The 27,412-nt window shown below is 49.7% G+C and overlaps 9 protein-coding genes across 9 annotated transcripts; 4 read left to right on the top strand and 5 right to left on the bottom strand.

The window, feature by feature from the left end:
• Nucleotides 1–656: 656 nt before the first annotated feature.
• Nucleotides 657–3,189, top strand: N7455_008866 (uncharacterized protein; the record flags this gene model as incomplete). The annotated part of the gene is given in 6 exon segments (XM_065605996.1): nucleotides 657–723; nucleotides 801–914; nucleotides 1,130–1,582; nucleotides 1,641–2,483; nucleotides 2,536–2,816; nucleotides 2,827–3,189. 6 exon segments carry the CDS (start codon nucleotides 657–659, stop codon nucleotides 3,187–3,189), a joined length of 2,121 nt encoding a protein of 706 aa, XP_065460945.1.
• Nucleotides 3,190–3,304: 115 nt separating this feature from the next.
• On the bottom strand, nucleotides 3,305–4,321 carry N7455_008865 (HNH endonuclease signature motif containing protein; the record flags this gene model as incomplete). Its single annotated transcript, XM_040960314.2, has 1 exon — nucleotides 3,305–4,321. The coding sequence occupies one exon, from the start codon at nucleotides 4,319–4,321 to the stop codon at nucleotides 3,305–3,307; it is 1,017 nt and encodes a 338-aa protein (XP_040809247.2).
• Nucleotides 4,322–4,952: 631 nt separating this feature from the next.
• N7455_008864 (ribokinase) lies at nucleotides 4,953–6,029 on the top strand (the record flags this gene model as incomplete). The annotated part of the gene is made up of 1 exon (XM_040960283.2): nucleotides 4,953–6,029. One exon carries the CDS (start codon nucleotides 4,953–4,955, stop codon nucleotides 6,027–6,029), a length of 1,077 nt encoding a protein of 358 aa, XP_040809236.2.
• A 78-nt stretch (nucleotides 6,030–6,107) lies between these two features.
• N7455_008863 (uncharacterized protein) lies at nucleotides 6,108–8,124 on the bottom strand (the record flags this gene model as incomplete). The annotated part of the gene is given in 4 exon segments (XM_065605995.1): nucleotides 6,108–6,889; nucleotides 6,903–7,716; nucleotides 7,793–7,929; nucleotides 7,999–8,124. 4 exon segments carry the CDS (start codon nucleotides 8,075–8,077, stop codon nucleotides 6,108–6,110), a joined length of 1,812 nt encoding a protein of 603 aa, XP_065460944.1. The 5' UTR covers nucleotides 8,078–8,124.
• Nucleotides 8,125–11,057: 2,933 nt separating this feature from the next.
• N7455_008862 (sugar porter family MFS transporter) lies at nucleotides 11,058–12,908 on the bottom strand (the record flags this gene model as incomplete). The annotated part of the gene is made up of 4 exons (XM_040960284.2): nucleotides 11,058–11,494; nucleotides 11,554–11,814; nucleotides 11,871–12,736; nucleotides 12,790–12,908. 4 exons carry the CDS (start codon nucleotides 12,906–12,908, stop codon nucleotides 11,058–11,060), a joined length of 1,683 nt encoding a protein of 560 aa, XP_040809263.2.
• Nucleotides 12,909–13,993: 1,085 nt separating this feature from the next.
• On the top strand, nucleotides 13,994–14,206 carry N7455_008861 (uncharacterized protein; the record flags this gene model as incomplete). The annotated part of the gene is made up of 1 exon (XM_065605994.1): nucleotides 13,994–14,206. One exon carries the CDS (start codon nucleotides 13,994–13,996, stop codon nucleotides 14,204–14,206), a length of 213 nt encoding a protein of 70 aa, XP_065460943.1.
• A 427-nt stretch (nucleotides 14,207–14,633) lies between these two features.
• N7455_008860 (putative C6 transcription factor) lies at nucleotides 14,634–16,208 on the bottom strand (the record flags this gene model as incomplete). Its single annotated transcript, XM_040960323.2, has 3 exons — nucleotides 14,634–14,754; nucleotides 14,812–14,945; nucleotides 15,003–16,208. 3 exons carry the CDS (start codon nucleotides 16,206–16,208, stop codon nucleotides 14,634–14,636), a joined length of 1,461 nt encoding a protein of 486 aa, XP_040809212.2.
• Nucleotides 16,209–16,684: 476 nt separating this feature from the next.
• On the bottom strand, nucleotides 16,685–17,902 carry N7455_008859 (uncharacterized protein; the record flags this gene model as incomplete). Its single annotated transcript, XM_040960330.2, has 1 exon — nucleotides 16,685–17,902. One exon carries the CDS (start codon nucleotides 17,900–17,902, stop codon nucleotides 16,685–16,687), a length of 1,218 nt encoding a protein of 405 aa, XP_040809228.2.
• A 1,190-nt stretch (nucleotides 17,903–19,092) lies between these two features.
• Nucleotides 19,093–27,174, top strand: N7455_008858 (uncharacterized protein; the record flags this gene model as incomplete). Its single annotated transcript, XM_040960347.2, has 13 exons — nucleotides 19,093–19,637; nucleotides 19,692–20,205; nucleotides 20,268–20,943; nucleotides 21,008–21,457; nucleotides 21,513–23,671; nucleotides 23,738–23,834; nucleotides 23,883–23,908; nucleotides 23,963–24,826; nucleotides 24,885–25,166; nucleotides 25,219–25,293; nucleotides 25,353–25,693; nucleotides 25,745–26,222; nucleotides 26,290–27,174. 13 exons carry the CDS (start codon nucleotides 19,093–19,095, stop codon nucleotides 27,172–27,174), a joined length of 7,392 nt encoding a protein of 2,463 aa, XP_040809268.2.
• Nucleotides 27,175–27,412: the final 238 nt, after the last annotated feature.

Genomic DNA, 27,412 nt, shown 5'->3' with positions numbered 1-27,412 from the left:
GTCTGGAGATTGAGTTATATATTTTCTATTACCCCGGTGAAAAAGTGTAGCGTTCAAGGACATGGGTAGAAACACCCCTCATGCTAATATCCACAGGCTGGATGGATGGGAAAAATTAGCGCCGCGGTGGTAGACTCCTGAACCAGTCGGGACATTAGTCTACTGTATGGAGGTCATATGGCAACTTTAGCCGTGGAGTAGTCCCAAGAAGGTTGCTTTTACTGGGCAGCCTTAATAGTGAGTAATTGAGTCAACAGTCAGAGCATTGACATTATATAATTATATAATTATATTTGATGTATTACATATGTATAGCTAACGTGGATAGATCGAATCTTCTCCACAAAAGAGGGTGTGCTGCCTGACGCTAACCCAGGCAGCAGCCTCATTTATGCCAGATCCCTCAGGCCACAAAACTTGACTGCGTAACAACCTCTCCTCCTGTTTTTTATTTAAAAGGTGACTTATTCCTTCCTCCGCTCTGTTATACCTTTTCATCACAACTTGTGCCTTTTTCACTTTTGTTTGCTCCCACCTGGGCAGCTCCCCTCTTACCTTGTACACCTCAACCTCGTACTCGACCCTTCCCTCAACAACCTCCACATTCTACCTTCCTATTTTCCCAGTCCTCCTTTTTATTGCAATTGAACAACATCATGGCAGTTAAAAGTTTCAAAAAGCTTGTCATCTCCGTGGGCGGGACGTTTCCCAATCTGAGACAAGGTATGAGCCCCCTATTCCCAAGGCGGACTGTGTATAGCTCTCCACAACTTGTATGTTAACGATCATATTATTCCCAGCGGACTTGAAAGCATTAATTGAGAACAACGAAGCGACATTTAGCACGTCGGTCACAGATGATTGTACCCATTTGGTGACCACTGAGAAGGATGTGGAGAAGCAAACTACCAAATGTGAGTGCACAACCACAGACACAACCTCGGAAGTTGGAAACCCCTATGCACTTTCTCAATGATCCGTGTGCTTTCATCTTAACACTCAAATCGGTGACAAACCGTGTTGGGGATGATAGTCCAGACGGTGTTTGATGGCAAGCAGCAGTCAATGTTTCAAACTTCCTAGGTAGGACTATACGAAATCGGGACCCTTTTATTGATCAATCAACTAGACAAACAAGCTTCCCAACTCGCCAATTGCCACATTGTGCCACTTTCGTGGCTTCTTGAATCAGACCGAGCCAAGAAACCGTTGCCGGAGTCAAAGTATTCGTTCGGCCAAGCCGATCAGGCATCCCAGGCAGATGATGACACGCAGGACAAGACCGTCGACCATACCACGTCTCCTCCTGCAGACAAAAAGCGTACTACCAGGAAGCGAGGCGTGGATGCGGCGTCTGCAGCAAACGATGCCGACAAAACAACAAATGACACGCAGAAGAATGGCACAAATGGCAAAGCCAAGTCCTCCGAGGATAAGAAGCCTGCAGCCAAAAAGCGAGGCGCGGATGAAGACCCTGCGAAGAAAGGGTCCAACAAAAAGACAAAGGACATTCAAAAGACAACCATAAAGGCCCTCAATGTCCCAATCGATGATGGATTCGAGGAGTTGGGTAAACTAAAGGGTAAGTCTGCAATAAGAGAGCTCAGGTGTGGAATACAAACTGACACCCCTTGTGATAGACCCAAAGGTCTACATTGACAGCGCAGGCCTCATCTGGGATGCTACCCTGAGCCAGACTGTGGCATCCAGCAATGCCAACAAGTTCTATCGCGTTCAATTGTTGGTCGGTTCAAACTCGAAGTACTTTGCCTGGACACGGTGGGGTCGAGTAGGGGAGCATGGACAGTCAGCCTGTCTCGGGGACGGTGGTTTGGCAGCGGCGATGCAGCATTACGAGAAGAAGTTCAAAGACAAGTCGGGCCTCAAATGGGCGAATCGGCTCGATACTCCTAAAAACGGAAAGTACACGTTCCTTGAGCGTAACTACGAGGAGGATGACGATGAGGAAGAGCCAGTCAAAAAGGAGAAATCTATCAAGGAAGAAGAGGATTACCCCCGGGCCGAGAGCGCTTTGTCCAAAGGGCTTCAAAACCTCATGTCTTTCATCTTCAACAGACAAAACGTCCTCGACACATTGGCCGCAATGTCCTACGATGCCCACAAACTGCCATTGGGGAAGCTGAGTGACAGAACGTTGAAAAGTGGATTCTTGGTTTTGAAAGATATTTCCGAGCTCATGATTACACCAACTCTGGCACAAGAAAAACATGGGCTATCATATGGCGATGCCATAGAGGCATTAAGCAACCGATACTTTACATTGATTCCCCACGTCTTTGGGCGCCATCGGCCCCCGACCTTGAACACGAACGCGCAGATCAAGAAAGAAATCGATTTGCTGGAGGCACTGACTGACATGGACGTTGCGAATGAAATCATGGTCTCGTCTAAGGAGGACCACGATGATACCCACCCGCTGGATCGCCAGTTCCAGAGTCTAGGTATGGAGGAGATGACGGAACGTGAGTATCAATTCCCAAACCTACGACATCTCACCAAACTAACCTCGTCCAGTGGACCACAAATCAAACGAGTTCATCGAACTGGAGAACTACCTCCAGAACTCACGTGGCCAGACACACAACATGAGCTACAAGGTCGTAAACATCTTCCGCATCGAGAGGCAAGGCGAAAATGACCGCTTCAACGCATCCCCGTACGCCAACATCCCAAACAGCGACCGCCGCCTGCTCTGGCACGGATCCCGCAGTACAAACTTCGGTGGTATCCTCAGCCAAGGTCTTCGCATCGCACCACCCGAAGCACCCGTTAACGGATACATGTTCGGCAAGGGTGTGTATCTAGCTGATACGTCGAGCAAATCTGCAAATTACTGTTGTCCCTACAACAGTCGGGGGGATGGGATTACTTCTTCTCTGCGATGCGGAGCTCGGTGCTCCCATGCTAGAGCTTGAAGGCAGCAACTACAACGCCGGCGAGCTAGCGCACGATGAGGGCAAAATTGCGACGCTCGGCAAGGGATCGAATATTCCTGGTGGGTGGAAGGATGCTGGATGTTTGAGTCCAGCGTTGGAGGGTGTGACGATGCCTGATGTGGCTATCGGCAGCAGCCAGAGTGACAATCATGGTCTGTACTACAATGAGTACATTGTGTATGATGTTGCGCAGATCCGACAGCGGTATTTGTTCCAGGTCAAGATGAATTGAGTGATTCGCTTTTGCATGGATTGGAGTATTGGGTGCCTTGTCCTTCTTGTCGAGAATGGCATCCTTTGCAGTGGCAGCTCGGCTGTCCTACCTTGCTGTTCATAGGGCGCGAATTTCAGGCTAGCAGTGAAAGTCGACTGACCGAGAGTAGATCACCGACGTTGGTACTTCCATCCTTTGACAGTGTTAAGCTGCCGGTCTCTCCTAGATCCCGTATGAGTTCCTCGATCTTTTCTGCCCGGCCACTTGCATGCAAGATATTGCCAATTGCAGCATGCAACTGTAAGTACCGGGGTTCGGGAAGATGGCAGTTGGGGTCATAGCTAGTCAGTGTCACAATCCCGTCGTGGGGTAACATGAACGTGTAAACAGATCCGAAGCGTGGAAAGCGTTTGAGACGATACCGATTCGGGGTCTGGGTGGCCTCAAGAGCAAAGTGAAATTGGCCAAACTCTTCATGTAGTGGGTTGATCATCGCCATCATATTATCCTCACGGTTCACATCCTCGGGTGATATATTGAGAGTGGCGCTGAGGGCTGGGAAATAACGAAAAATATTAGCCCATACCTCAGAGGTATGCTGTCTTTCATCGTCACTCGTGAAACTGCCAAGGGCAAATGGAATAATATGAACAGCCTGTAGAATGCCGCTAGATTCGCCGGAGGGAAAGTCGTGGCCGGAGCTCCAAGTCTTCGAAATAGCACACCGATATCCATCCCGCTTTAAACAGTTTCTGCGAAGTCTTTCTTGGTTATTGCGACTCGCTGGTGGAAAATCGAGGGACAGGAGGTTCTCAACTGAATCATGAAAACCGCTATGGGGGGATGTCCTAATGGCTGCCGTCTTCCCACCCTTAGACAGAAGAGGGCGTAGCAAGCCAGTATCAATACAGGCGGCTAGTTGGCGGAGTTCATTGTCGTTACGACAACCACAAACATCCTCCGACAAATTGACCTGTCCATCCGGGGGGAAGTATTTGAAACAGGTTTCAAGCAATTTCTTTGTATCGTCATCGGCGTTTAGCTCTTGATAGCTTGAGAGTGTAGCATCTAAGGAGAACTTTGCTTCGGCAAAAGTAGAGAAGCCGTCAGACGAAACAGCAGGGTTAAGACTCTCATCTGATTGTGACATTGTGGGCGAGTAGGGGCATAGGATCTTATAATGTCACGGCTGTGGATAGTAGACCATGCCTTGCATGTGGCCGGGGAAAGGCGGTGAGACTTGTCAGAATACCACGCATATCAAAAACGGGAACTTTGTCTGGTCGGGGAGTTATTGAGCGGGAGTTAGTTTCCGATATGTTGTCTTTAAAGCCACTGTCATGTATGATTATGAGTTGAGTACCGACTTAATTATCAATCTAATCGAAGTATGAATGCTAGCCATACTATTTACAATAAGCGATCAGCTAGATATTCATGGTCTCGAAAATCGACTGGCCACGTCCACATTTCGGGTCAGTGCCGTTCCTGCACTAAGCCGTATTTGGCGGAATAGTATCCCGAGCTAGCCTATTTGGGAGGAACATAGCCTACGGCTCCCACATCAGGCAACCCACGTAGGCCTCGGGACGTGGGGAGATGCTATGACATGCCGAACTCCAAGATCCCGACCGAGCAAAAAAGAAAGGTCACGCGGCGCGACATATATTGAAACGATTGAACCGTCTACTTCCTTCAATTGAACTTAACCCGCAACAGCCCACATCACAGCTCCTAAACCCCCCGAACACCAAAACGCCAAACCACCACAACCCACGAAAATGTCCAACACAACCCCAACCACGACCCCACCATCCGCCAAAAAACCCCAAATCACCATAATCGGCTCCCTAAACATCGACTTCGTAACAGCAACCCCGCGCTGCCCAGGACCCGGCGAAACCCTCACAGCAACCTCCCTAACCGTCTCAGCAGGCGGCAAAGGCGGAAACCAAGCCGTCGCCTGCGGCCGCTCCTCCTTCACATCCCAAACAACCCAAGATGTCTCCGTGAACATGATCGGCGCCGTCGGCGCCGAAGACCCATACTACGCCACCCTCCTCCAACCAGCCCTCGAGAAATCCGGCGTCGACACAAAATCCATTGAACAATCAACGGTCGCGCAGACGGGGTCGGCAAGCATTATCGTCGAAGAAGCCATCGGCGGCGAGAACAGGATTCTCGTCGTCCCAGGCGCAAACCATGCCGGATTGCTTAGCGATGTTGGAAATATTCTCGCTGCGCTAAAGAATTACCCGTCTACGCCCGATATCATCGTGTTGCAGGGTGAGATTCCGCGCACCACGACGCTGGGATTGTTGAAATATTTCAATGATAGTTCTGTCGGGGACCGCGCGAAAGTGGTGTTCAATCCAGCGCCTGTGTTTCCAGAGGGCATTCCGCTTTCTGCGCTGCGGGGGACTGCTGTGCTTATTATGAATGAGACCGAGGTTGTGCAGATGGCGAGGTCTATTGAGGGTCTTCCTATTGGGAATGTTGTTGAGGGGGATGAGTTACGGCCTGAGGAGTTGGCGCCGCGGTTCCATGAGCGTGCGGATGTTGAGATTGTTCTTATTACGCTGGGTGCGAAGGGGGTTTATTTCTCGACGAAGTCGGGTCGGAGTGGGATTGTTGCTGGTGTTAAGGTTGCGAAGGTTGTTGATACTACTGCGGCTGGGGATACCTTTGTTGGGTATTTTGCGAGTGCTGTAGCGCGTTTCTTGGCTACGGGACAGAGTATTGGGGCGTTTGATGATGAGATTGAGGGTGCGGTTTCGAAGGCGAACTCTGCTGCTGCTATGTGTGTGCAGACACGAGGGGCTATGCAGAGTATTCCCTTTGCATACGATATGGAATGAATGTATGAAACGATGGGATGTAAATATAGGTACCATTGATGAAAACAAGAATCAATAGAAATAGCATTTTGGGTATAATTATGAGATCATAGCGTGAGCTTCATCATCGAATTCCTCCTCGTATCGTGCCAGGTTCCACGCCGCTTGAAGCGCATTAGTCTCTCGGTCAAGTTTGATGCCCGTTGTGGCAGTGATTCTGGAAAAACGTTCTAGTAGAACCGCTTGTTGGGATTCATGTGTCATCTCCTTCGCAATAGTGAGAAGACTTGCAACCAATATCGGATCCCATTGTTCGGGGGAGTCATTGCTTGCGGCGATCCCAGCGATTGACTGCGCATGCCAGATATGCGAGGTGACGGACCTTGGTCCGGGAAGTGATTTCAGAAGTCGCGGCTTATGCGTAAGCAATAAGAGAGAAATCACATGGTAGACAGCGTTGGCGACCAGCGCCATTGGCGTCGTGTAGATGAGGATTGGAAATGATGAGTCGTGGTCAGGGTCGATTTGGTCAGCTTCGCCTCCGCGGATGTCCACGATCTGCTGCACGTTTACTGGTCGCTCGTTGTACCATTTCTGGCAGTCTGACCAGAGGAATGTCCACTGTGATAGGGAGTGCGATTGTCGTAAAGATGGGAATGCTGTCAGATTTGGTGATGTGACTGTATGGGGAGAGGGCATTTCTCGATCACCGTGTATTAGGGCTAAGCAGTGTCCCAGAAGACACAGTATGTGCTTGTATACAGAATTGACGGTCTGAGGCCGCGTGTATTGGGTGTGGTGTAATAAGGTGCCATCCCGTCGTAGTAATGATCGGAAGGGCATAAGTGGTGGCTTTGAAGAGGACATTGAGCCGGCGAGATCTGTAAGGCGTACTGGTAAGTTCACTGGCTGATTTGCTGAAGAGATGAGAGCTTGCCCTACCAAGCCGAAAGTAAAGCCAAAACAAAGCGTCCCCGACCTCTTCTCCCACTGCTCGTGACGCAAAGTTACTTATATGCTCTATTCTAGGAATCAAAAGGCTTCTCCACTGCTGCGGTCCAGCAGGGAGAGCATCTTGAAGCATCAAGAGAGTATGACCAGCATATCTAGCTAGATCATATTCAAGCGGTAGGCTCTCTTCCGCTTCCTTTCGGAACTGCTGACTACTTTCGAGGTCCTTGGTATTCGGGGTTGCCACGAGGAGTCGTTGACCTGCAGCCAAGGCAAGAACGGCGGCTTGTAGAGCTCTGTTGGCCCGCGAGAGCAGAAGGACCTGCAGTCCAAAGGGGAGCTCAGGGTCCCCGGTATCGATCCAAGGACCGACATAGTAGCGGAAATGTCGAAGCAAGTCAGTCTCATGATTGCCATTTGCAAGGGCTACTCGTTGTTCGACTGTTATATTGCTGGTAACAGATCTGTATCCAACATATGGAGCACTGTTCATGTATCGAGTACCCGGCGCACTCCGTTCACTGGCAAATGGGATTGGAGGCTCAGAAACGTTGACGTTGGGCACTGCGGATGACAGGATGTTTTGGAATTCAAAAGCACGACGGGCATCCCCGGTGTCATCTGGGCCATCAGCCGAAGACTGCAATTCGTCTAAAGAGAACCCAGTATTTCCGTCGCTCTGGGAATCATCTGCAGGTTGCTGGGGAGCCTTTGGTTTCTCCTTATTTGTTGCTGCAAGGGGCGAGTCATCGACAAACTGATCAAAATCAGCCTCATGTCCATATTGGATCGTCAAGTGGACTAAAAGATTGAACCCATTGTGGAGTACTCACTGTAATATTGTTGTACGCTTGTCTCGACCCAGCAGAAACGCCCCCCTCGCGCTGCGGGACAAACGCCAAATCGGAGCTGTATCTACACGACAGGCCTTTAGCCTCGCAGTTAGCACAGCTGGGCTTCTGCTCATCACCTACAATGTCAAACCGTTAGTTCTGATCGCCAAAAAAAAAAAGAAAAAAGCAAACCACGTGACGCGTACATTTTCTTCTCCTTTTCCGACAGGTCAGGCAACCAGTTCGAACCCGCTGCTTTGCCGCAGGTGTGGGTTTTCTGGGCATAGTGAGACGTGATACGACATTACCCCAGATGTTGCAGAAAAGAAGGATCGGAGGCTCCGCAGTCCCGATATGTGCTCGACTGCCGGAGGTGGCCGATCATTTGAGCCTGTGGGGCGAGCACCAATGGGGACGAGCCAAAGAGGCTACGGTTGGCGATTGTGACAAGGTGGTCATTAATATGGTATAGACTTGACCGGTTTTGTGTTTAAAAGTATCAGTATTACGAATGACAAAACAAATTTGTTACTACTGAAGATAGGAGATGGAACTACTGAGGCTTGGTCGATCTTCCAGATTGATTTTCTCTACCACACCTTAACTAAATACAAGTTTTGCCAATATTGGTAGTTGAAGAAGTCTCACTTTTCCCGGTATATCCCATTTCCCACCAGCAGTCCTCTGAGAAAGATTGTTTCGTCGTAAAGCCAAACACACACGCAAGCCCAGAATGCCATGTCATGATTTGTGGTAACGGTATTGCCTTTGTTCACTCCTATGCGCCCAATGATCAGGAAAACCAGTGTATTCGGCTCGCATCAATTGTTATTCTTATGGAATAATGTGCCGGGTTGGACAAAAGTAGAGCCGGCCGACCATAAACAAGTATCGGGTCCTTATCTCATTGAAGCCGCTGCGGTGCAAGATCTTCAATCAAGCCAGAGATCGACATTCCACATCAGAGATTGCACCTGGTGTTCCGCCTGACTTTTGGTAGAGGGACGATATCCAAGCATAGGTTGAAGTTTCTTAGAGCTCCCACGTACTTTGATTGAGAGGGTCGTTTCGAAGAAGGACATGTGGGATAGGCTGAACTGCGACCCGCATCTTCATCCCTAAATTCGTGACCACAAAGCAATAGCCAGAGTCTGGATTGACTATTCCTCATTCGTCCCTCCCCTAGATCCTCTAGCGTAGACACGGCGAGTGATCCACCCGCTATGTATCGTCCCTCGATTAAAGTGGAGTATTTGTAACAGAATCTGAATGATGACAGTAGCCTAACTGCGAAACTCCGAAGTGGGCTAGTCATATTCATGTCCCTGTCTCTCGGCATTCTGTGCAGGGAGCTAGTCGACATGGCAAAGAACTTGGCCGATTCCTTGATGAAACTGGCTCTGTAGGCCGTGTTCGTCCCCTATTTGCACCGTACCGTCACGCAAATCATCTATGTCGGTAACTCTCCAGCCATATTTGTAGACCAGCATGGATGGCATTTGTAGAATTCATGCTTGGGATGAATCCTTTTCTCCAAAATGTCCTCCATTCCTCAACTGAGATGAGAGGTGTACTCATGAAAATAGCACAAAGGCACGAGGTTTCACAATTGGCTGTGCGAGATAGGACAAATTGCATTGAAATGGCTGGAGGAGTCAAGCCAGAATCTTGGCTGGAGATATCGGAAGTTTGATTTCTTGTCGAACGACACAAGGACAACTCAAGGGTTATCCAGAATTGGAGGTATCGAGAACCATTTGATTTCTCCTCGCTAGATATAGCTTTCGGATATCATCCCGGTCCTATCCCATCTCCAGTCAAGCCTAGCTCTCGTTCCGGTTCGATGACTCGGGTTGCATAAACCACGTCTCAGCTGGCTGCTAGTCAGACTCGATGACGTATCAAGGAGAAACCTTTAGCATGAGAGATATGGCGCAACTGCCGAGCAGCCCAGCAAAGTTAGACTGCTTGGGGTCGGAAAGCCAAATAAAGAGGATTGGAAAGATGAGAACGGATCGATCGACCCGGGGTTTGGAGTGACACAGGTCTAATTAATTTGCACTCCAGCAGATGTATTCGATGGATGTTGACGGAAAATTATACGGGGAGTGCCAAAGGGAAGCTGAAAAAAGCCTTGGTTTGTACATCTTGCGTTGATTCCGTAATATAGTTGAAAGGCGAAGCTCAATGTCCTTGTCGCGCTCTCCAACCTTTTCCACCACTGCAAGGACAGGAAAATCAAAATAATAGACACAAAGTCTAGGGTCCGCAACCGCATTCCCTGCGTCGGTCACCAACCAAGTATTCTTTGAGGGAGTGGTGAGAATTGAAGTTTTGGAAAGTGTTGGAGGCGGTCTCAGCGACTCCGTTGCCTCATGTTTGCCCAAGAACATTCTGCGGATTGGTGGCTAAGAACATTACAGCCTCCAATACCAGTCACAGAGATTTGTTATCCACCGCAGATATGATGGTTTCTTGATGAGTTGGATTAGCCCACTCTTCAGCCACCCTTTCGGCTTTCTCGCGGCTATGAGTTTTCCATCCTGGTGATCCGAATGGGCATCACACCCTCCAATAAGTTGTAAAAAGCCAGGTCACACACCAGAGATCTCCACGACTACCCCGGGTTTTCCGGTAATCTTGGAAGTCGCAAGTCACAGTCGAAACTTTTCAAAGTTGTGATGGGAGAGTTGTGATAGGAGAAGGACACGATATTCCCCTCAAGCTTAGAGGCGCCGCTTTGGACAAGGGAAGATCCAAGAAATTGTCGAAATAGAAAGGTTGGTGGTGGTTCCCGGCTCTATAGGTGTAGGGTTCGCGTTTCCCCCTTCCGATCTAGACGAACATATATAACCTCTCCAGCCATTCTTGAGGCACCTGTGTTTGAGGTGCTCATTTCTTAGGTTCTTTGCGTGAACCTCGTCATTCCATCGAGTTGGTCATTGGGGGCCGGTGATGGGGGGAGAGGAGAGAAGAAGAAAGGACAAGCGAAGGGGGAGGATAGTAGGAATACAGAAAGAGGGAGAAGGAAAAGGAAAAATAAAAGAGGGGAAGGGCAGAGTCTTATACGACTTTTATCAATTTCTGGAAGGTTCCAAGCTGGTGAGTTGAATGGCTATGCTGTTATGCTGAGTCTTCGTGCGCTAAACAGCGCGTTTCACAAACTGTATCCAAACAGATTTACACATGAAAGAATTAACTTCATAAAACATTGAATTATTAACTAAATACGACATTGAGCTTCGGCCCATTTTTCAGAACCCGCTCAAACCTTCTCAATATACTGCGACCTCTCGTTTTTCTCGAGATCACCGCCATTGCCCGACATACGCTCAAGGAACGAAGTCAAACCAACATCGCGTTGCGCTTCGCGGAGAAGTTCAGCATCCTGCTCGCCAGCATTGCTCTTGAAAACACGATCCATATCTTCCAGAGATGCGCCCTTAGTTTCAGGCAGGAAGATCCAAACCCAGACGATGCCGCAGGCGAGGAAACCAGCGAAGAAGATGTAGGTACCCCATTCCCAGTTCTGAAGCATAGGGGGAACGAAGAAAGCAATAGCAAAGTTGTTGATCCAGTTGCTGAAGGCGCCGATGGAGGCACCCTTTGCGCGAATAGAAAGCGGGAAGATCTCGGAAACGAGAGTCCATGAGACAGGGCCCCAGGTAGCGCCAAAGCCTGCGATATATAGCCAGATCAAAGCTGGAACAGATGAGTTAGCGATTGGAATGATAGCTTTTAGATGTAAGTTCGGTACTCACCAACTGCGGTCCAGCCGGCTGCTACATGGTTAGGCCAGTCGTGTTGGAACTTGGCCACAATCACGCCGACAATGACCATGCTAACAAGCATAACGAGTGATCCGCCCAGGAGCATGGGCTTGCGGCCAAACTTGTCAATGACCAACATTCCGGGGATGGTACTGATGAGGAAAACAACACCGGTCACACCGGTTGCCAGAAGAGCAATGGTACCGCCAGTAAGTCCGAGACTGACGAAGACATTGGAGGCGTAGTAAATAACTAACGGGTAATGGTTAGCCAGAAATTCCCAGTATCTCTCAAATAGGTCAACTTACTAGCATCGACACCGCTCCATTGCTGGAAGAACATAACCAACCAGGCAATGCAAACACGCTTGAAGTTATCCATCGAGCGGAAGCAGTTGGTATACTGCGCGATCTGGTTCATGAAGACACTCTTCTTCTCTTTATCGGCCAGCCTAGGCGATGCCTTGGCAAACGCCCGCTCCTCAAAGACAGCCTCAGCCTTAATCTCAAGGTACTCCATCTGCACAAGCTCATGATCAACAGTGAGCTTCCGCATCCAAGCAATGGTATCCTGCGCTTCCTGGTCGCGACCCTGCTTAACCAGCCAGCGGGGCGAGAAAGGCATAAACCAAATACCACAAGCCAGCGCAACAGCAGGAATACCCTGAATGATAGAAGGTAAACGCCAAGCAAGATCAGACTGCGTCGCTCCCGTACCACCGATGTTGTTACTACCATATCCAACCCAGAAGGAAATCATGATTCCGAGAATAGTAGCAAACTGGTAGAACGAGACGAGCAGGCCACGCATTTCAGGTGCTGCCAGTTCGGCGTTATAGAGAGGCCCCACACCACTGAACAAGCCGACGCCAAGGCCGGTGAAGAATCGGCCCGCGTACAGCAGTGACGGGTTGCCGGCAGTCGCGCCGATGTACAGATAGCTGCCGAGGATGACCCAGCAGCAGGCGAAGAACATTGTATATTTGCGGGAGTAAACTTCTCCTAGGATACCGGCTGCCAGGGAGCCGACGATACCGCCCAATTGGAGGACGGAGGTTAGCCAGCCTGTTGCGGTGGAGGAGGCTACTACTGTTGGGAAGTTCTCTGTGAAGCGTGTCATGACCAGGGACTGGCCGAGGACACCTTGTTGGTAGCCATATTCGAAGCCACCGAATCTTGGGGGTGTTAGAATTGAGTTTGTGGATTTGGATGTGAGGGGATTGCTCACGAGGCGAAGAAAGCAATTGCTAGCACTTTAGGGTTGTCGAAGATAGACTGCCACATGGATTTCTTCGCGAGTTGAACTCGTGGGGTGGATTCCACCTCACTAGATGATCGGATTGTCATGTTGGGCAATATTGGAGAAGGGGAATTTCCAAAGTAGCGCTAGGAGATGAAATCTGGGGAATTCAAAACACGGGGGAAGGAGGGTCTCAATATATACGCCCATTTTTAGGATTACATTGAATGGAGTTGGTTTAATTCTGTCATAGTCCGAGTGGCACCACGTGAAAAGCAGAAAAAAAAAGGCTCAAACCCCATAGAACTTCTCCAGTTTCTCAGACTTTTCATGGGCTAATATCCCCCGGATCCCCAAATTTCGTCGTTTTGTGGAGGCAAAATGGTGGAGAAACTGCCCCGCTAAACCCCTCTGGGGGTACGTAGCCTCCAATCTCCCAGAATGGCCCCGACGGTGGAGCCGGGAAAGAAGTGGACATCTCGGGTTGAATCGGTTTCCTGTTTTGTCTTTCGGGCCCTGCACGGCCTAGGCCGACTTGGGCTATAACTTGCTCTCGGGTAAAATCTAAGTGTGGAGGTGTGACCCGTTCCGTTTGGGGAAATCAGAGCCACCGTGCTCGCTTAGGAGGTTGAGATATTGACATCACAACATCCATGGATGTTCTTAGTGTTCAAAATGGTATTTAGGACCACTCATTCTTAAGATACTCTCTATCCAAGTAATACTCGGACCATTGAATAGAGTTGATAGGTGCTGTGTACAATATACGTACTGAATATCATTTCCTCTTTGGCCCTGCAAAGCATTGGTCCACATCGATCTGCTATGCAACTAATGCTCCCTTTCGTCACAAACGGTCTTATGGTACGGACTACCCCACGTCCGGGTAAACACTACGTTATAATGGACAGTGATTGGTTTACGGCTGAATTCATGCCGTGCCTGATAGTCCTAGTTGGCGATGTAAAGCTTTGGGCTTGGCCGCTGGGAGATATTATTAACCTACATAGATCATCGCGATAATGTGCAACGACGGAGGCCCGATGAACCCCGCATCCAGCCAACAGCTGGCAGCTCCAAGTTACGCTTCACGCGGTCGCGACTCTGCAAGCCGCAAATTTAGGCATCATCCAGTCTACCCGGGCGCAACGTGGCCGCTGATCAGCATGCGCAACCGTTTTAGGCATAGGACATGATACACGCCGAGCTGCTCTGGGAGGGGTCATTAGCGCCGGAGAGTAAAATGTTGGAACCCGAGGGCAACAGTCTGAGCTCGGGCGGCTTCCAAGCAAGGCTTCCCGACAGGCCGGCCGGAGAACTGGCCTTCGGCAGCAAACTAGATGGTGCAGATGGCCCACAAGTATCCCGGGCAGGTATCCATCTACCCCGCTGGGGCATTGACTGATATCGCTTGCGATGCTCATGGATCCGCAGTTTGCGTCACTTGCCAAGGATCTCGTGATTATGGGTGGATATGTTGATTTGCATCTCCCGGCTGAATCAAGTGGGATGTGAGTCATTCTGTTGTGGTTTTATCGGCGATAACAATGCGTCAATACATTAATGAACCTCATGATAGATGCCGAAGGAAACCTCCAAAATCAACCTGACAGTTGGACTCGGGTATTTTATATGGCAGCCACACCTTCGAAAAGTGAATTGTGTGTTTGAAGTTGATGTTAAGAAGCCCAAGCACGGATTTGATGTAGGACCGGTCGATTGGATTTTGTTGGGCGGATCTTGTTTTGGGTTGCAAGTACTTTGGACTGACTGAAATCTCGAGCGGGGCCTCAGATTGGTGTGTAGATCGTTTGCAATGTATGCCACCAATTTCATCCTTGTGTGACCTCTTTTTCGCATGTCGTTTGCCGGTCGCTGACCTCCAGTTCGAACATCGTAGGGTCACATCTCGTCGGAGCGAATTCAAGATACCGAACCGAAACAGAATTGGAACTGTATCATTTGAGTCAAACCACTCAAATCACACCCGAGATCTCCCCCGGTTCATACCCCCAAGCCCTCTCAAGATCCTTGAGTCGCCACAAAGCACCCCATCCAGTCGTGCGCTCAATAATCTTGAACAGCTTCGCAACTTCAACATGCTCACTATGATGGCTAAGTAACTTCCCGGCAATATAAAGCGGCTGAATAGCATTAATCAGATTCCCGCTATGAGGATTCGTCAACGAAATCCCACATACCCTGCGAGCATGCCAGATAGCCGAAAAATGCGGCTTGGAAGGAGGCGGCCCCCTCTCAGCGGGCCTCATATCAAGCATCATAATAGACGCAGCATGATACAACTGATTCCCAGAAATAGCCGCCCAATGTGCAAACAGAATCTCGGGAAAGGTCTGCCCGCTGCCCATCCCCGTAGTCTTAATAGGTAGCATAGCAGGCGGGCGCTGTTCAAGCCAGTACTGCAGCTCCTCCCAAAGCCGACTCCACTGTTCTGAGAAAGGGCGCGTATCATCAGACGCCTCGCCCAATTCCAAGAACCGTGTTCGGCGACAACAGAGATCGCAGGCCTTCGCGCATAGATAAACCGCCCAATTAGCGTGCATATCAGGGGACGCACGGCCTTTCTCGCAGAATGCGTCCCGGATGATATCCTCCTGCGCTTCCTTCGAAGAAGCCTGGGGCATAGCGGGGACCCATTTCTGCAGCGGGAGGACTGTACTCTCAACGCCGTTAGAGATTATCGCGCCGCACAGCTCCATGCGTGCATAACACCAGAACACGGCTTGCAGGTGTCCTCCCGAGAGTCCGTTCACGTTAAAAGAGTCGAAGAGCGCGGCGCAGCCCTCAACGTGCCGTCGCCAGTCGCGCGGGCTAACGGACATTAGTTCCATCACGGCCAGGATGCATACTGTCACCAGGACGTTGGGGTCCTTTGCTTGGAGCAATGGTGCCAGGAGGCGGATGGACTCTTGGTACAGCTCGAGGCTGTCGTAGGCTTTGTCCAGGCAGGCCTTTCGCTCTGTTTGCCGAGCGGAGAAGGCGAGGATTGCGTAGAACAAGGCGGGTGAGCCTTGTGCTAGGATTGGAATGTGGACGCCGAAATGGCGCGCCTCGTCAAATTTATCTAGATAGGGTGCGCATTCTGTGATCCAGTTTTTCAGATAGAAGATTAGTCTGATTTTTGGGATTGAGATGACCCGCGTGAAGTCTAGGCTTTGGCGTGGGAGGCGTGGCTGAGGCCCCTCTATTGGTTCTAGGGGAGCTGGGGTTGTATAATTTGCTGGCTCGAGGCTTGCTACTGCGGAAAAAAGTACGCAGCGGAGTTCTTCTTGTAATTCAAGGAATCTGGGGTTGGCGGCGTAGTCGTCTGCGCTGGAGAATGTTCCTGGCGATAAGAAGGCCTCTTCTTCGATAAGCGGGGTGGCGCTGTTGAAGGTGTCCGGCATTCTTGATTCAGGGCGTAATGGGGGAACTGGTTCCTCCATGTTCAATCTTCATGGGCAGAGTCCGGGATGTTTAGGAAGTCTGGGGATTTCTGGGGTAGAAGGAAGAAGAAAAAGGGCGGAGACAATCGGGAATGTCCGAAGAAAAACGCCCGCCTTGGAAAGCTCAGGATGTCGAAGCCCCCTAGTCACGGAAACATTCGGCTACGTTTTATTTAAGCAGGCACTTTTCTATAAATATTTCTTCTAATTTCTTCCATTTTTATTGAAGGGGAGACTGTATGATATATGTATATTTTGTTTGGGGGCGCAGCTATATATCTGAATCGGGTGCAGATCTTACAACCCCATTTTTAACCTCATTATAACCGCAGACCCCTCCATGGTAAAGAAGTGTATGAAATTCAGCCAGCTATATTACTACTCTTGCCCTAATAATCCTTTTGACACTGAACAGGTAGTCATTACCTCATCACCCTTCAAGAGATATTCGGATAGACTTTGTTCCTTGCCACACTAGCACTTTCCAGCTTTTCCAGCAGAGTCTTGGCCAGCCGCTCGATACGAAGTTTAAAGAATATTTCTGGGTCATGATCACCAAGATCAATTCCCAACGGACCCGCCAACTGCTTCAAGTGAGCAGACCGTGTACATTCGATCTTCCAGTCCCGTGCAAATTGTTGGATCATGGTATAAAACTCAGGAGCCGTAACATCTCCATGGTCAATCCCGGCCTTTCGTACCTGATCCTCCGCTCCCTCTGGCGCATAGCGGCGCATCAGCTTTAGCAATTCTCCAATCGACCGGGAGATATATAGGTCGGCGCTGGCATGGACGACACCCGTTGTTCCTTGGGCAACATGAGCCAAGCAGGTCCTCGCCACGAGATCAACTGGGATCTCATTACAGGCTGCGTGTGAAGGGAGGTTTGGCTCGAGCTTCAAAGGCCCATATTCCGAGTCTCCTAGGAGTATCTGGAGGAAGGAGTGTACCGGTATGGCACCATCGCTACCGTAGAGTGGGTAGGGCTCAGCAATAGCTGGTGAGATGAGGCAGGGTCGCACAACGAGGATAGGGAATTTGTGATCACCACCCAGAAGCAAGCATTCTGCCAGATGTTTGGCCAATGCATAGGGAGCCGCGAATTGTTTTGTATAGGATGATTTCCCCGTGGCGAGAATCTTCCCTAGTTCCTCTACTGGGTCTTTGTATAAAGGGTAGATTTGCTCTTTGACAACGCCGTTGGGGAGAAAGCTGGAGACATATGTAGTTGATATATGCAGGAAGCATTGGAGCTGAGTGAAACTGTCTAGTAGAGAAGCCAGTGTCAGATGACCGGTGCAATTGACTGGTATAGTTTCCGCGAGGTCTCGAGATAAACCAATGTCGCCGGCAGCATTGATTACCACCGTGGTCTCGTTTTGTAGGCGTGATAGGTTGTCAGGTGAGAGACCGAGGTTAGGCTGGGTTGTATCACCGAGGAAGAATTGGATCTTGCAAGTGGCGATAATATCCTCCACTTGCTCTGGCATCGATTGCTCCCATGATTCGATTGCCTTTTGCACAGATCCTCGAACCAGGACGAATATTTTGGCAGTTGGAAGTTGAATGGCTAGCTTGTATAAGAGACAGCCGCCAAGGTTCCCAGTTGCCCCTGTAAGGAAGACGACTTGTCCTCGAAACCATTCACTGTCCATCTTAATCGATAGTTGTCTGCTAGCCCTGGGTCGGAATCCCAGGGTATTTTCACAACAAGGAATGTGCTTGGACTAACAAACTTCCCCGGGACAAGCAGGAAAGGCACTTGGGTAGTTTTCAATTAGACACCTGGATAAAAGTACTTTTTATATTCAAATATCACCTTCAGTCACCCCCAATAAGGTTTGTAAGCCAAATTCCAACGGCTAGGGGTAATATATTATTCTCTTACCCTTGGGCCTCATTTTCGGTTTTAGGTGTCGGCAATGTCGGCACAGAATTGAGTTTAAATAAATGATCGAGACCACCACAGTGCGTCTAGTGCCGAATAACGGAATGCAACACCCTAATCGGCCTAAAGGATTACCCCTCAACGGACATTGGGTGGTAATCGAACCTGGCTCAGAGTATCTCTAGCCCGAGTTACCTTTTGCTTGCCGCATCAGAGGTCCAATAGCTAGATGGGGGTGGGTTACGCTGAAAGCCCGGAGGGTAGGAGATTGCGTTGGACATCCGGAGGGTTGGAAGCTCCTTTGAGCCGAGCTTTCCTTCTGATTGTTCTAGCTTTTGTAGCACCATATCTTAGTGGTGATAGAAAACCGCTTGATGTGCTGATATACGCTATGCTCCCGCCAAGAAATGCTTTGTGATGTAAGGCGAATACCTCCAACAAGCACGTCACCTCCAACAAGCACGTCACCTCCAATTAGCCCTCTTATCTGTTACTTTGATGCATAGTATTTGATATACTTGATTTGATGTGGCAAGTGAAATCAGGATAGGAGCTCGGTGACTAGTTGTGTTGCAGTCACACATATGCAGGTCTAGGTTAGAGTAGTGTTGAACAACATTGAGAAAGTAATGTTTTCCAAGGGCAAGCTGGAACTACAGGCGCGTCTCCTCTCTTTGTGGTGTCCGGAAATACCACCGGGGAACTATTTAGGTACATACCATTCCTCCGGTAGCGGAGGGTATCGGAGGAATTGTGTTTCTTGTATCTTGCAGAACCAGGATATGTAGGTACATATTGTGTGCAGATTTGGCCTAAACCCCAATTTAACCTGCATTTTTTCGATAGTCAGAAGGCCATACATTCTGATATCAGAGCTCAAATCCTAGTTCAACCTTTGTTTTGTCTGCTCTGCAGCCATCTTGATCCAGTCTCAAACTATCCATCATTCGACCAAAAATGAAATCAACAACTGGACAAGGACAATCACCATGCAGAAACCACGAGGAGGACTTTGGGGAGGCAATTGCTGTCATTGGTATGGCAATGCGGCTACCAGGCGGCGTTCGATCTGGAGATGAATTTTGGCAAATGCTTGTGCAGAAACGAGATGGCTTTTGTGAAGCGCCTGCCTCGCGCTGTTCCAGAGAGGCGTCTAGTAGCCCCGATTGTGGCGATCTGAGCGAAACGAAAAGAGGGTTCTTTTTGCAGGAAGATCCAGCATGTTTTGACGCTTCCTTCTTTTCTGTTTCTTCCCACGAGGCGGCGCGCCTGGACCCACAGCAACGGCTCTTGCTAGAGGTCGTTTGGGAGTGCCTGGAGAACTCGGGGGAGACCAAATGGCGCGGTGAGAAAATCGGTTGCTTTGTTGGTGTGTTTGGGGAAGATTGGCTAGAGATGTCGCATAAAGATCCCCAGCATCTGAGTCAAATATATCCCATCGCCACCGGTGGTTTCGCGCTAGCAAACCAGGTGTCGTATCGGTTTGATCTACTGGGTCCGAGGTGAGTGCGGTCCGCCGTCTTTATGCCAAAATGCAAAGCTCTGACCATTTCAAGCATGACCATTCAAACAGCTTGCTCTTCATCCCTGGTTTGCCTGCATGAGGCCTGCCAAGCACTTAGATCTGGAGAGTGCTCAACAGCTCTAGTGGGCGGGACAAGCCTTATATGGGGTCCGACCATGACCGATGCCATGACCAAGAATATGGTTCTATCACCAAGTGGTATCTCTCATACCTTCGATGCTGAGGCAGATGGCTATGGTCGGGGTGAAGGGATCAACTGCATATATCTTAAACCACTGCGGCACGCGCTTCGTGACAATGACGCTATCCGCGCTGTCATCCGCTCCACAGTGACCAACCACGACGGCAAGACCCCTAACTTTTCTCAACCATGTCCCATATCTCAAGAGAAGTTGATCCGGCATGCCTATCAGGTTGCGAGTATCGATGCAATCCACGAAACACCTGTTTTTGAATGCCATGGGACTGGAACAGCCGTTGGCGATGTCATCGAAGCATCGGTTGTTGCAAAGATGACCCAAGGAGAAGCAACATATATCACTGCGGTTAGTATTCTCTATTTCCAGAGCTGTCTACAACAAAACGTATCACTTATGTTGTACATCAGGTCAAACCAAATGTCGGTCACTCTGAGGGTGCCTCAGGCATAACCAGCATTATCAAATCCATTTTATCACTGGAACACAAGACGATCGCACCCAATATCCATTTCAAGACGCCAAATCCTCAAATTCCATTCAGTGAGGCAAATCTCCATGTCCCCTTAGAACAGATTCCGTGGCCTGCCGGCAGGCCCGAAAGGATCAGCGTGAATTCGTTTGGTATCGGAGGGTCCAATGCCCACGCTATTCTAGAGTCCACCTCTACAATATCTCTAAAGTCTCGAAACGCATTACCTGAAGTTTCCGATCCACAGCTCTTGGTCTTGTCTGCGCACACTCTAGATACCCTTCGCAAGCGCATTGGCCAAATCACCGACTATGTAAAGAATCACACAGTCCGCCTGCATGATCTTTCTTACACTTTGAGTGCGAGAAGATCGCATCTCTCCCACCGGGCTTTCGCCGTGGTGCAACCAAGTAACCCCATTCTAGATGATGCGACATTTTCGATATTTAATACCAGCTCCCCAAATGTCATCTTTGTGTTTACAGGCCAGGGAGCTCAATGGCCCGGAATGGGGCTAAGGCTTTTGTCTAGCTTTCCGACATTCAAGGAGGATATCAAAAGGATGGATGAAGCACTGCAACAGCTACCTGACGCCCCGCGTTGGTTATTATATGGTCAGGCTGAAGGCCCTATCCCTTAAGTTGCGAAAATCCTTTGACTAACATACGTACCTGCTAGATGAACTAAACCAAGAGAGTTCAATCTCACGGATCCACGAAGCCGAGTTCTCTCAGCCTCTCTGCGTTGCGCTTCAAATTGGCCTGGTAAACATTCTTCGGGGCTGGGGGTTCGAACCATTCACAGTTATCGGGCATTCCAGCGGAGAGATTGTCGCCGCGTACGCTGCCCAAGCCATTTCGATGAGAGCTGCTATTGTTATAGCATATTATCGAGGCAAAGTCGCAAAACCATTGGAAGGTCTGGGTGCTATGGTGGCCGTCGGCCTTTCCCCGGACGAAGTGATACCATACTTGATACCTGGAGTGGTCGTCGCCTGCCACAATAGTCCAAATAGTGTCACCCTATCAGGGGATAATGACTCGGTTGACCATGTGATCAAAAGGATCAAGACGGCAAATTCAGATACATTATGTCGGCGACTTACAGTTAAAATCGCTTATCATTCTGGTAACTAGCCCCCCTGCACCCTTATCTGGTGCTCTTGCGCTTACACTATTTGCAGACCATATGAAACAGATTGGCTCTGAATATGAAGATTGTATCTCTAGCCATATTGAACATGAGCAGCAAATGCTTCCTTTCTGTTCCAGTGTGACTGGCGACATGATAACAGACCCTCGCGAGCTAGACGCATCATACTGGCGACAGAATTTAGAATCACCCGTACTGTTCACCGAGGCTATCCAGAGTCTACCTGCTAGTGGCACCCCAGTCTTCCTAGAAGTTGGGCCACATTCGGCCCTCGCCGCCCCTCTGCGGCAAATCTTCCGGACTCTGCCTGCGAGGTCACCAATCTATATCCCCACCTTATTCAGGTATGACGAGGATGTCCAAAGTCAGCTACTCCGAACAGCGGGACAGGCTTATGCTAGTGGCATGGGAGCCAATCTGTCAAGTATAATCGAGCCGGGGAACATTTTGACAGACCTTCCCCCATACCCTTGGCAGCATGATCGCCCTTACTGGAGTGAGAGTCGACTTAGTAGGGAGTGGAGGCAGCGCAAGTTTCCACATCATGAAATCCTCGGCTCACGGGTCGTGGATACGACAAATCATGACCCTTCTTGGCGCAATTTAGTTACGTTGGACAATGTGTCCTGGCTTTTGGACCATGTAATCCAAGGGGCCGTTACATTCCCTGGGGCTGGATTTGTCGCTATGGCAGGCGAGGCAGTCCAACAGCTGCATCGCGACCATAATAGTTATTCAGTGCGCAATACGACATTCATAACGCCACTGCTATTCCACGAGGGAGACCAGATCGAGATGGTCACAAGTCTCAGTCCGGTTGAAGTAGCTGACAGAGTCCCATCCGGTTGGTACGGTTTCAAAATCATGGTCCATGACGGAGAACGATGGATACTCCATTGCCAAGGTCAAGTAAGGGCCGGATCCAATCATCCCCCTGAGCCATTCCCAATATCTCCCTATAAGCGATCTGTACCATCTGAGAGTGTATACCGCGTGCTACAAAGGAACGGAATAGATTACGGTACTCAGTTCCAGGGCCTAGAGCAGATCACTGCTGATCCCACCGGGCCGAGGGCAACCGCGACTGTTCTCGGTAACCGTGGGCCGCCTGGGAGCAGGTATGCGCTGCATCCCACGGCAATTGATCAATGTCTCCAACTTATGGGTGTGGCCTCTTCCCAGGGATTGCTACGGCATCTCACAACGGTTTACGTTCCGGCTATGATAGATTACTTGTTCGTTGGACCTGGGGGTCCACCTATGCCAGCAAGCGCCCGAACCCAGAGCGGCACAAGAGATGGCCAACTGGGCGATGCCATTGCGATGCTTGGTGATCGAGTAGTGCTCTCCATTAAAGGAGCCTACCTGTTCGCGCTGGAAAATGATAATATGGATTCTGGAACTGGACTTGCCGGCTCGGTAAGCCATCTTGAGTGGAAATCAGACATTGATTTCTTGCCCTCAGCAGCACTTCTGTCCACACCACAAGATTATACCTCACAGGCCCTGAATATTAAAGCCTTGGGCCAGCTATCCGCGCTTTTTGTTCTGGAGACGGCGAACCAAGTTCGAGATCTCCGCCCAACATCATCGCATTTCGCAAAGTGGAAGAAATTCATCCTGGACGCCACATTGAATATAAAAACAAGTGGACAACAGTCCATTTACCCAGAGTCGCCTCAGTGGGCATTGCTAAGTTCTGCAGAGAGACAGGAAATGATACGGAACGTGTTAGCGGAGACCAAATTTACCTTTGATGCTCCACTTGTAGATTGTCTACAGGTCGTCTTCGATAACTGCGCGGCATTTATATCTGGAGAAAGCAGCCCATTGGAGATCCTCATGAAGGACAACCTATTGCACCACTTTCATGCTGCGCATACACAATATGCCGACTGGAACCCGTTTCTCCCGTTGCTTTGCCATTCCAACCCGGGCCTACGAATACTTGAGATCGGTGCAGGTACCGGCTCCGCAACTGCGATGGCTCTAGAGCTTCTCAAGTCCACCAGTGGGGAGCGTATGTATAGTCAGTATGTTTTTACTGACATCTCCTCGGGCTTTATGGCCGCGGCAACAGAGCGATTCGGTAGTGAACAGGGTATGGAATACAAAGTCCTTGATATTGCCCTAGACCCCCTTGAACAAGGGTTTGATGCTCATAGTTTTGACTTGATCATCGCTTCCAATGTGAGCTTTGACTACAATGCCTCATTCCAATGGCGTTCAACCCATTTAACTTGCCTTCTACACTAGGTTCTCCACGCTACACCCAGTCTTCACACCGCGCTCTGTCATGTGCATCGTCTCTTGAAGCCCACCGGTTACTTTTTACTTCATGAGATTAGCCCAGGTACGTCAACCCCCTCAAGATTGAACGACTAAACTGACTAGGATACAGAAATTTTAATAGCAAATTTCACCATGGTAGGTGCCAGGTCTTCCCTAGTGCTAATATTTGTTTACTTATATATTCTATAGGGTGTATTTCCCGGCTGGTGGCTGGGAGAGGATGATGGTCGATCAGACCAGCCGTGCATTTCACCCGAGCGATGGGATCGGGAGCTACGAGCTGCAGGTTTCACTGGAGCAGATGTAACGGCATACGATCAAAAACCGCCTTATCATATCTCCGCCAGCATGTTGTCACGACCGGTGGACAAGATCTCCATTCCTAACGATATCTGGCTGCTAACAGGCAATTCTACTCGGTGCCAGTGGGCGAGTGATGTTGAATCGCTGTTCCGCGACGAAGGCCACACCACGAACTGGACTACCTTGCACGAAACACCGCCCAGAGACAAATTCATCGTATCTCTGCTAGACCTTGAAGGGTCCCCAATAGGTTCTCTGTCGAAGAATGACTATGAGGTTTTCCAACGCTATATAGAGCAAGCGCAAGAATGCCAAATCTTGTGGGTGACACAGTCAACATCTCACACATGCTCGGATCCAATGTTTGGCTTCATCCATGGGCTTGCTCGCACTTTACGGGCAGAGCTATTGCTTGATCTCTCAATTCTGGAGGTTCCCGTATGGGACTCGGCGAGCGCAAAGGCCGTAATCCAGGTTTGGGAGAAGATCCAAAGATCCCGGGCTCACTCCCTTCCCGATCCAGAGTATGAATTCTCATTACATGAAGGCCAGATTGAGGTCGGGCGGTATCATTGGACACCTCTCGTCGAGCAACTCGCAAGTCCACCTCGTTTAGATGCGTCCCGAAAGTTAACTCTCACGACATACGGGCTATTGGATACACTACACTGGGCTGAGAAAGAGTCATCTTATGAGTTGATTGAGGGACAGGTCGAAGTTGAGATGGATTATGCAGGGCTGAACTTCAAGGTAGGTTTTCTTTTTCGTTCCAACCAACCTTCCAAAATCGCTGATAAATATGTCTAAGGATATGATGGTCGCAATGGGGTTCTTCGGAAATAAAGAAGACCTCGGACTCGAAGGCAGCGGTATTGTGCTTCAAGTTGGACCCGGTGTGACAGATATCACGGTTGGAGACCGTGTCGTCTTGATGCATTCTGGGGTTCTGGCCTCAAACGTTGTAGTGCCTCAAGAAGCTTGTATAAAGCTACCACCAGGGTTGTCAATGGCAGATGCTGCCACGATGGTAACAGCCTATGTCACTGTTCTCTACTCACTACTTGAAGTTGGTGCTTTGAAGAAAGGCCAGGTGAGTCACTATTCTCTTCTCCGGATATTGATGGCAACTAACGTGAAGAAAGTCCGTCCTCATTCACTCCGCGTGCGGCGGAGTCGGGCTAGCTGCTCTTCAAGTATGCCAGGCTGTGGGTACCGAGGTCAGCCAACCTTCCTGTGGTTAATATAATTATTTCAAGCTAATCATCGGTCAATATAGATCTATGTCACTGTCGGCAACGATAAAAAGGTTGCTCATTTGATGGAACATTTCGGTTTACCTCGAGAACGGATCTTCAACTCTCGGAACACGTCCTTCCAACCGGACCTGATGCGTGCCACCGCTGGAAGGGGAGTTGATGTGGTGCTCAATTCGCTGTCAGGTAACTTACTACACGCGTCATGGGAGTGCGTTGCGAAGTTCGGACGGATGGTTGAATTGGGAAAACGCGACTTCATAAGTCATGGCATGCTTAATATGAGCCTTTTCGAAGCGAATCGAGCGTTCTTTGGCGTTGACCTCGCTCAGGTTTGCAAGGAGACTCCGGGGATTCTCAAAAGGTTTGTCTTAAGTTGACCTTCAGGGAACAAGAGTTAACTAACACATTACAGCACCCTGGCAACATTTTCAGACTGGTATCGCCAAGGGAAAATTGGACCTATCCAGCCTGTGAAAGTCTTTGACGTGATCGATATTGTCAGTGCATTTAGGTATATGCAGGCCGGCACTCACCTAGGTAAGGTTCTGGTGCGGATGCCATCCTCCGTGGAGAGCTTGGCTCCTCCTGTTGTAAAAGCATTCCCCACATTCCGATCCGACGCCGCGTATCTGCTCATTGGAGGACTCGGTGGTATTGGTCGATCCGTATCCACGTGGATGGTTGAGCAGAATGCGCTAGAGCTCAACTTCCTGTCGCGGTCAGCTGGCAAATCCGAACAGGATCAAGCATTTATTGGGGAACTTGAGGCACAAGGTTGCCAAGTTATCTGTGTGACAGGCAATGTGACGAATCTCAGGGATGTAAAGGAGGCTGTTGCCGCATGCAAGCGGCCCCTTTCTGGTGTTCTCCAGATGGCAGTTGACTTGAATGTAGGATTTCCTCTCCCTTTCTCACCTTAACGCCTTGCCAAACACTACAATCTCTGACATCCTATAGGATCGACTTTTCCTGCAGATGAGCCACGAGGAGTGGGAGGCCGCACTAGCACCGAAAGTCGCCGGAACGTGGAACCTGCATCATGCCACATTGCAACACTCGCTCGATTTCTTCGTCGTGTTTGGCTCAATTGCCGGGGTATGTGGTAACACTGGCCAGGCCAATTATGCCGCAGCAACTACATTTTTGGAAGCATTCACCCGGTATCGACGACAGCAGGGACTTCCATCTTCTATCTTGCACCTCGGAGTGGTTGGAGACGTGGGTGCCGCAAGTCGCAACTCCCGATTTCTCCAGAGAGTACAATCAATTGCGTTGCATGTGCTCCATGAAGCCGAAGTGATTGACGGACTAGCTGCAGCGATCAAAATATCCCCAGTTGGTTCTAATTCAACCGGGGCAATGGCAATGGGACTCGCACACACAAGGCGCCGCGCGGATCTCCCCAAGGAAATTTTCCTCGGTGGGCGCGACGCTCGATTTGCAATTTATCCCAACCTTGAGTCTACCAGCGATGGCGTTGGTGGGGATCAATCCTCTCAGGCAAATGCGCTAAAAGCTCTTCTTGCTCAGATGCAAGCAGATCCCTCCCTGACGGGCAAAAAGGAGACCGAGGTCGCCTTGATGAAGGAACTGGGCAGGTTTATCAACCACAATCTCACAGGGCAGGATCAGGAGCAGGGAAAAGATTCTGCAGATGATATCGAGGCACTGGCCGGTATGGCAGTGGACTCTCTCATGGCCATAGAGGTTAGGAATTGGCTACGGAGGTCTCTGGGCGTGGAGATACCTACGGTGGAAATTAACCGAGCAGGTACATTAGGAGGTTTGGTAAAGGTTGTTTTGAAGGGACTTGGGGAGAAATACGATCAGCGTGCTACCTAAGAAGTTGCTGCAGGCCAGTTGCAATTAGATAGCTAGACAGGGTTTGAATATATGACCGTGCCAAATAGTTCGAATTGGTCTTTTAGTCACGTCAGCTCTAGACAAGTATGGATTTGATTGGCACTGTAAGGCTCACGTGAACCCCCCTTTTTGGGACTTGTAGGCGCCTAGTAGTTATATGGAACTACCTGGACTTGTATAGAGTCGAAAGCGGGAATCAGAGGACTTTGATTACCTG

Source organism: Penicillium solitum (genome assembly GCF_028829755.1).
Source record: "Penicillium solitum strain IBT 25940 chromosome Unknown utg000005l_segment0_segment0, whole genome shotgun sequence".
Lineage (NCBI taxonomy): Eukaryota > Fungi > Ascomycota > Eurotiomycetes > Eurotiales > Aspergillaceae > Penicillium > Penicillium solitum.
Note: the sequence above shows the minus strand (reverse complement) of the source record. Positions and strands in the feature narration are given on the sequence as shown.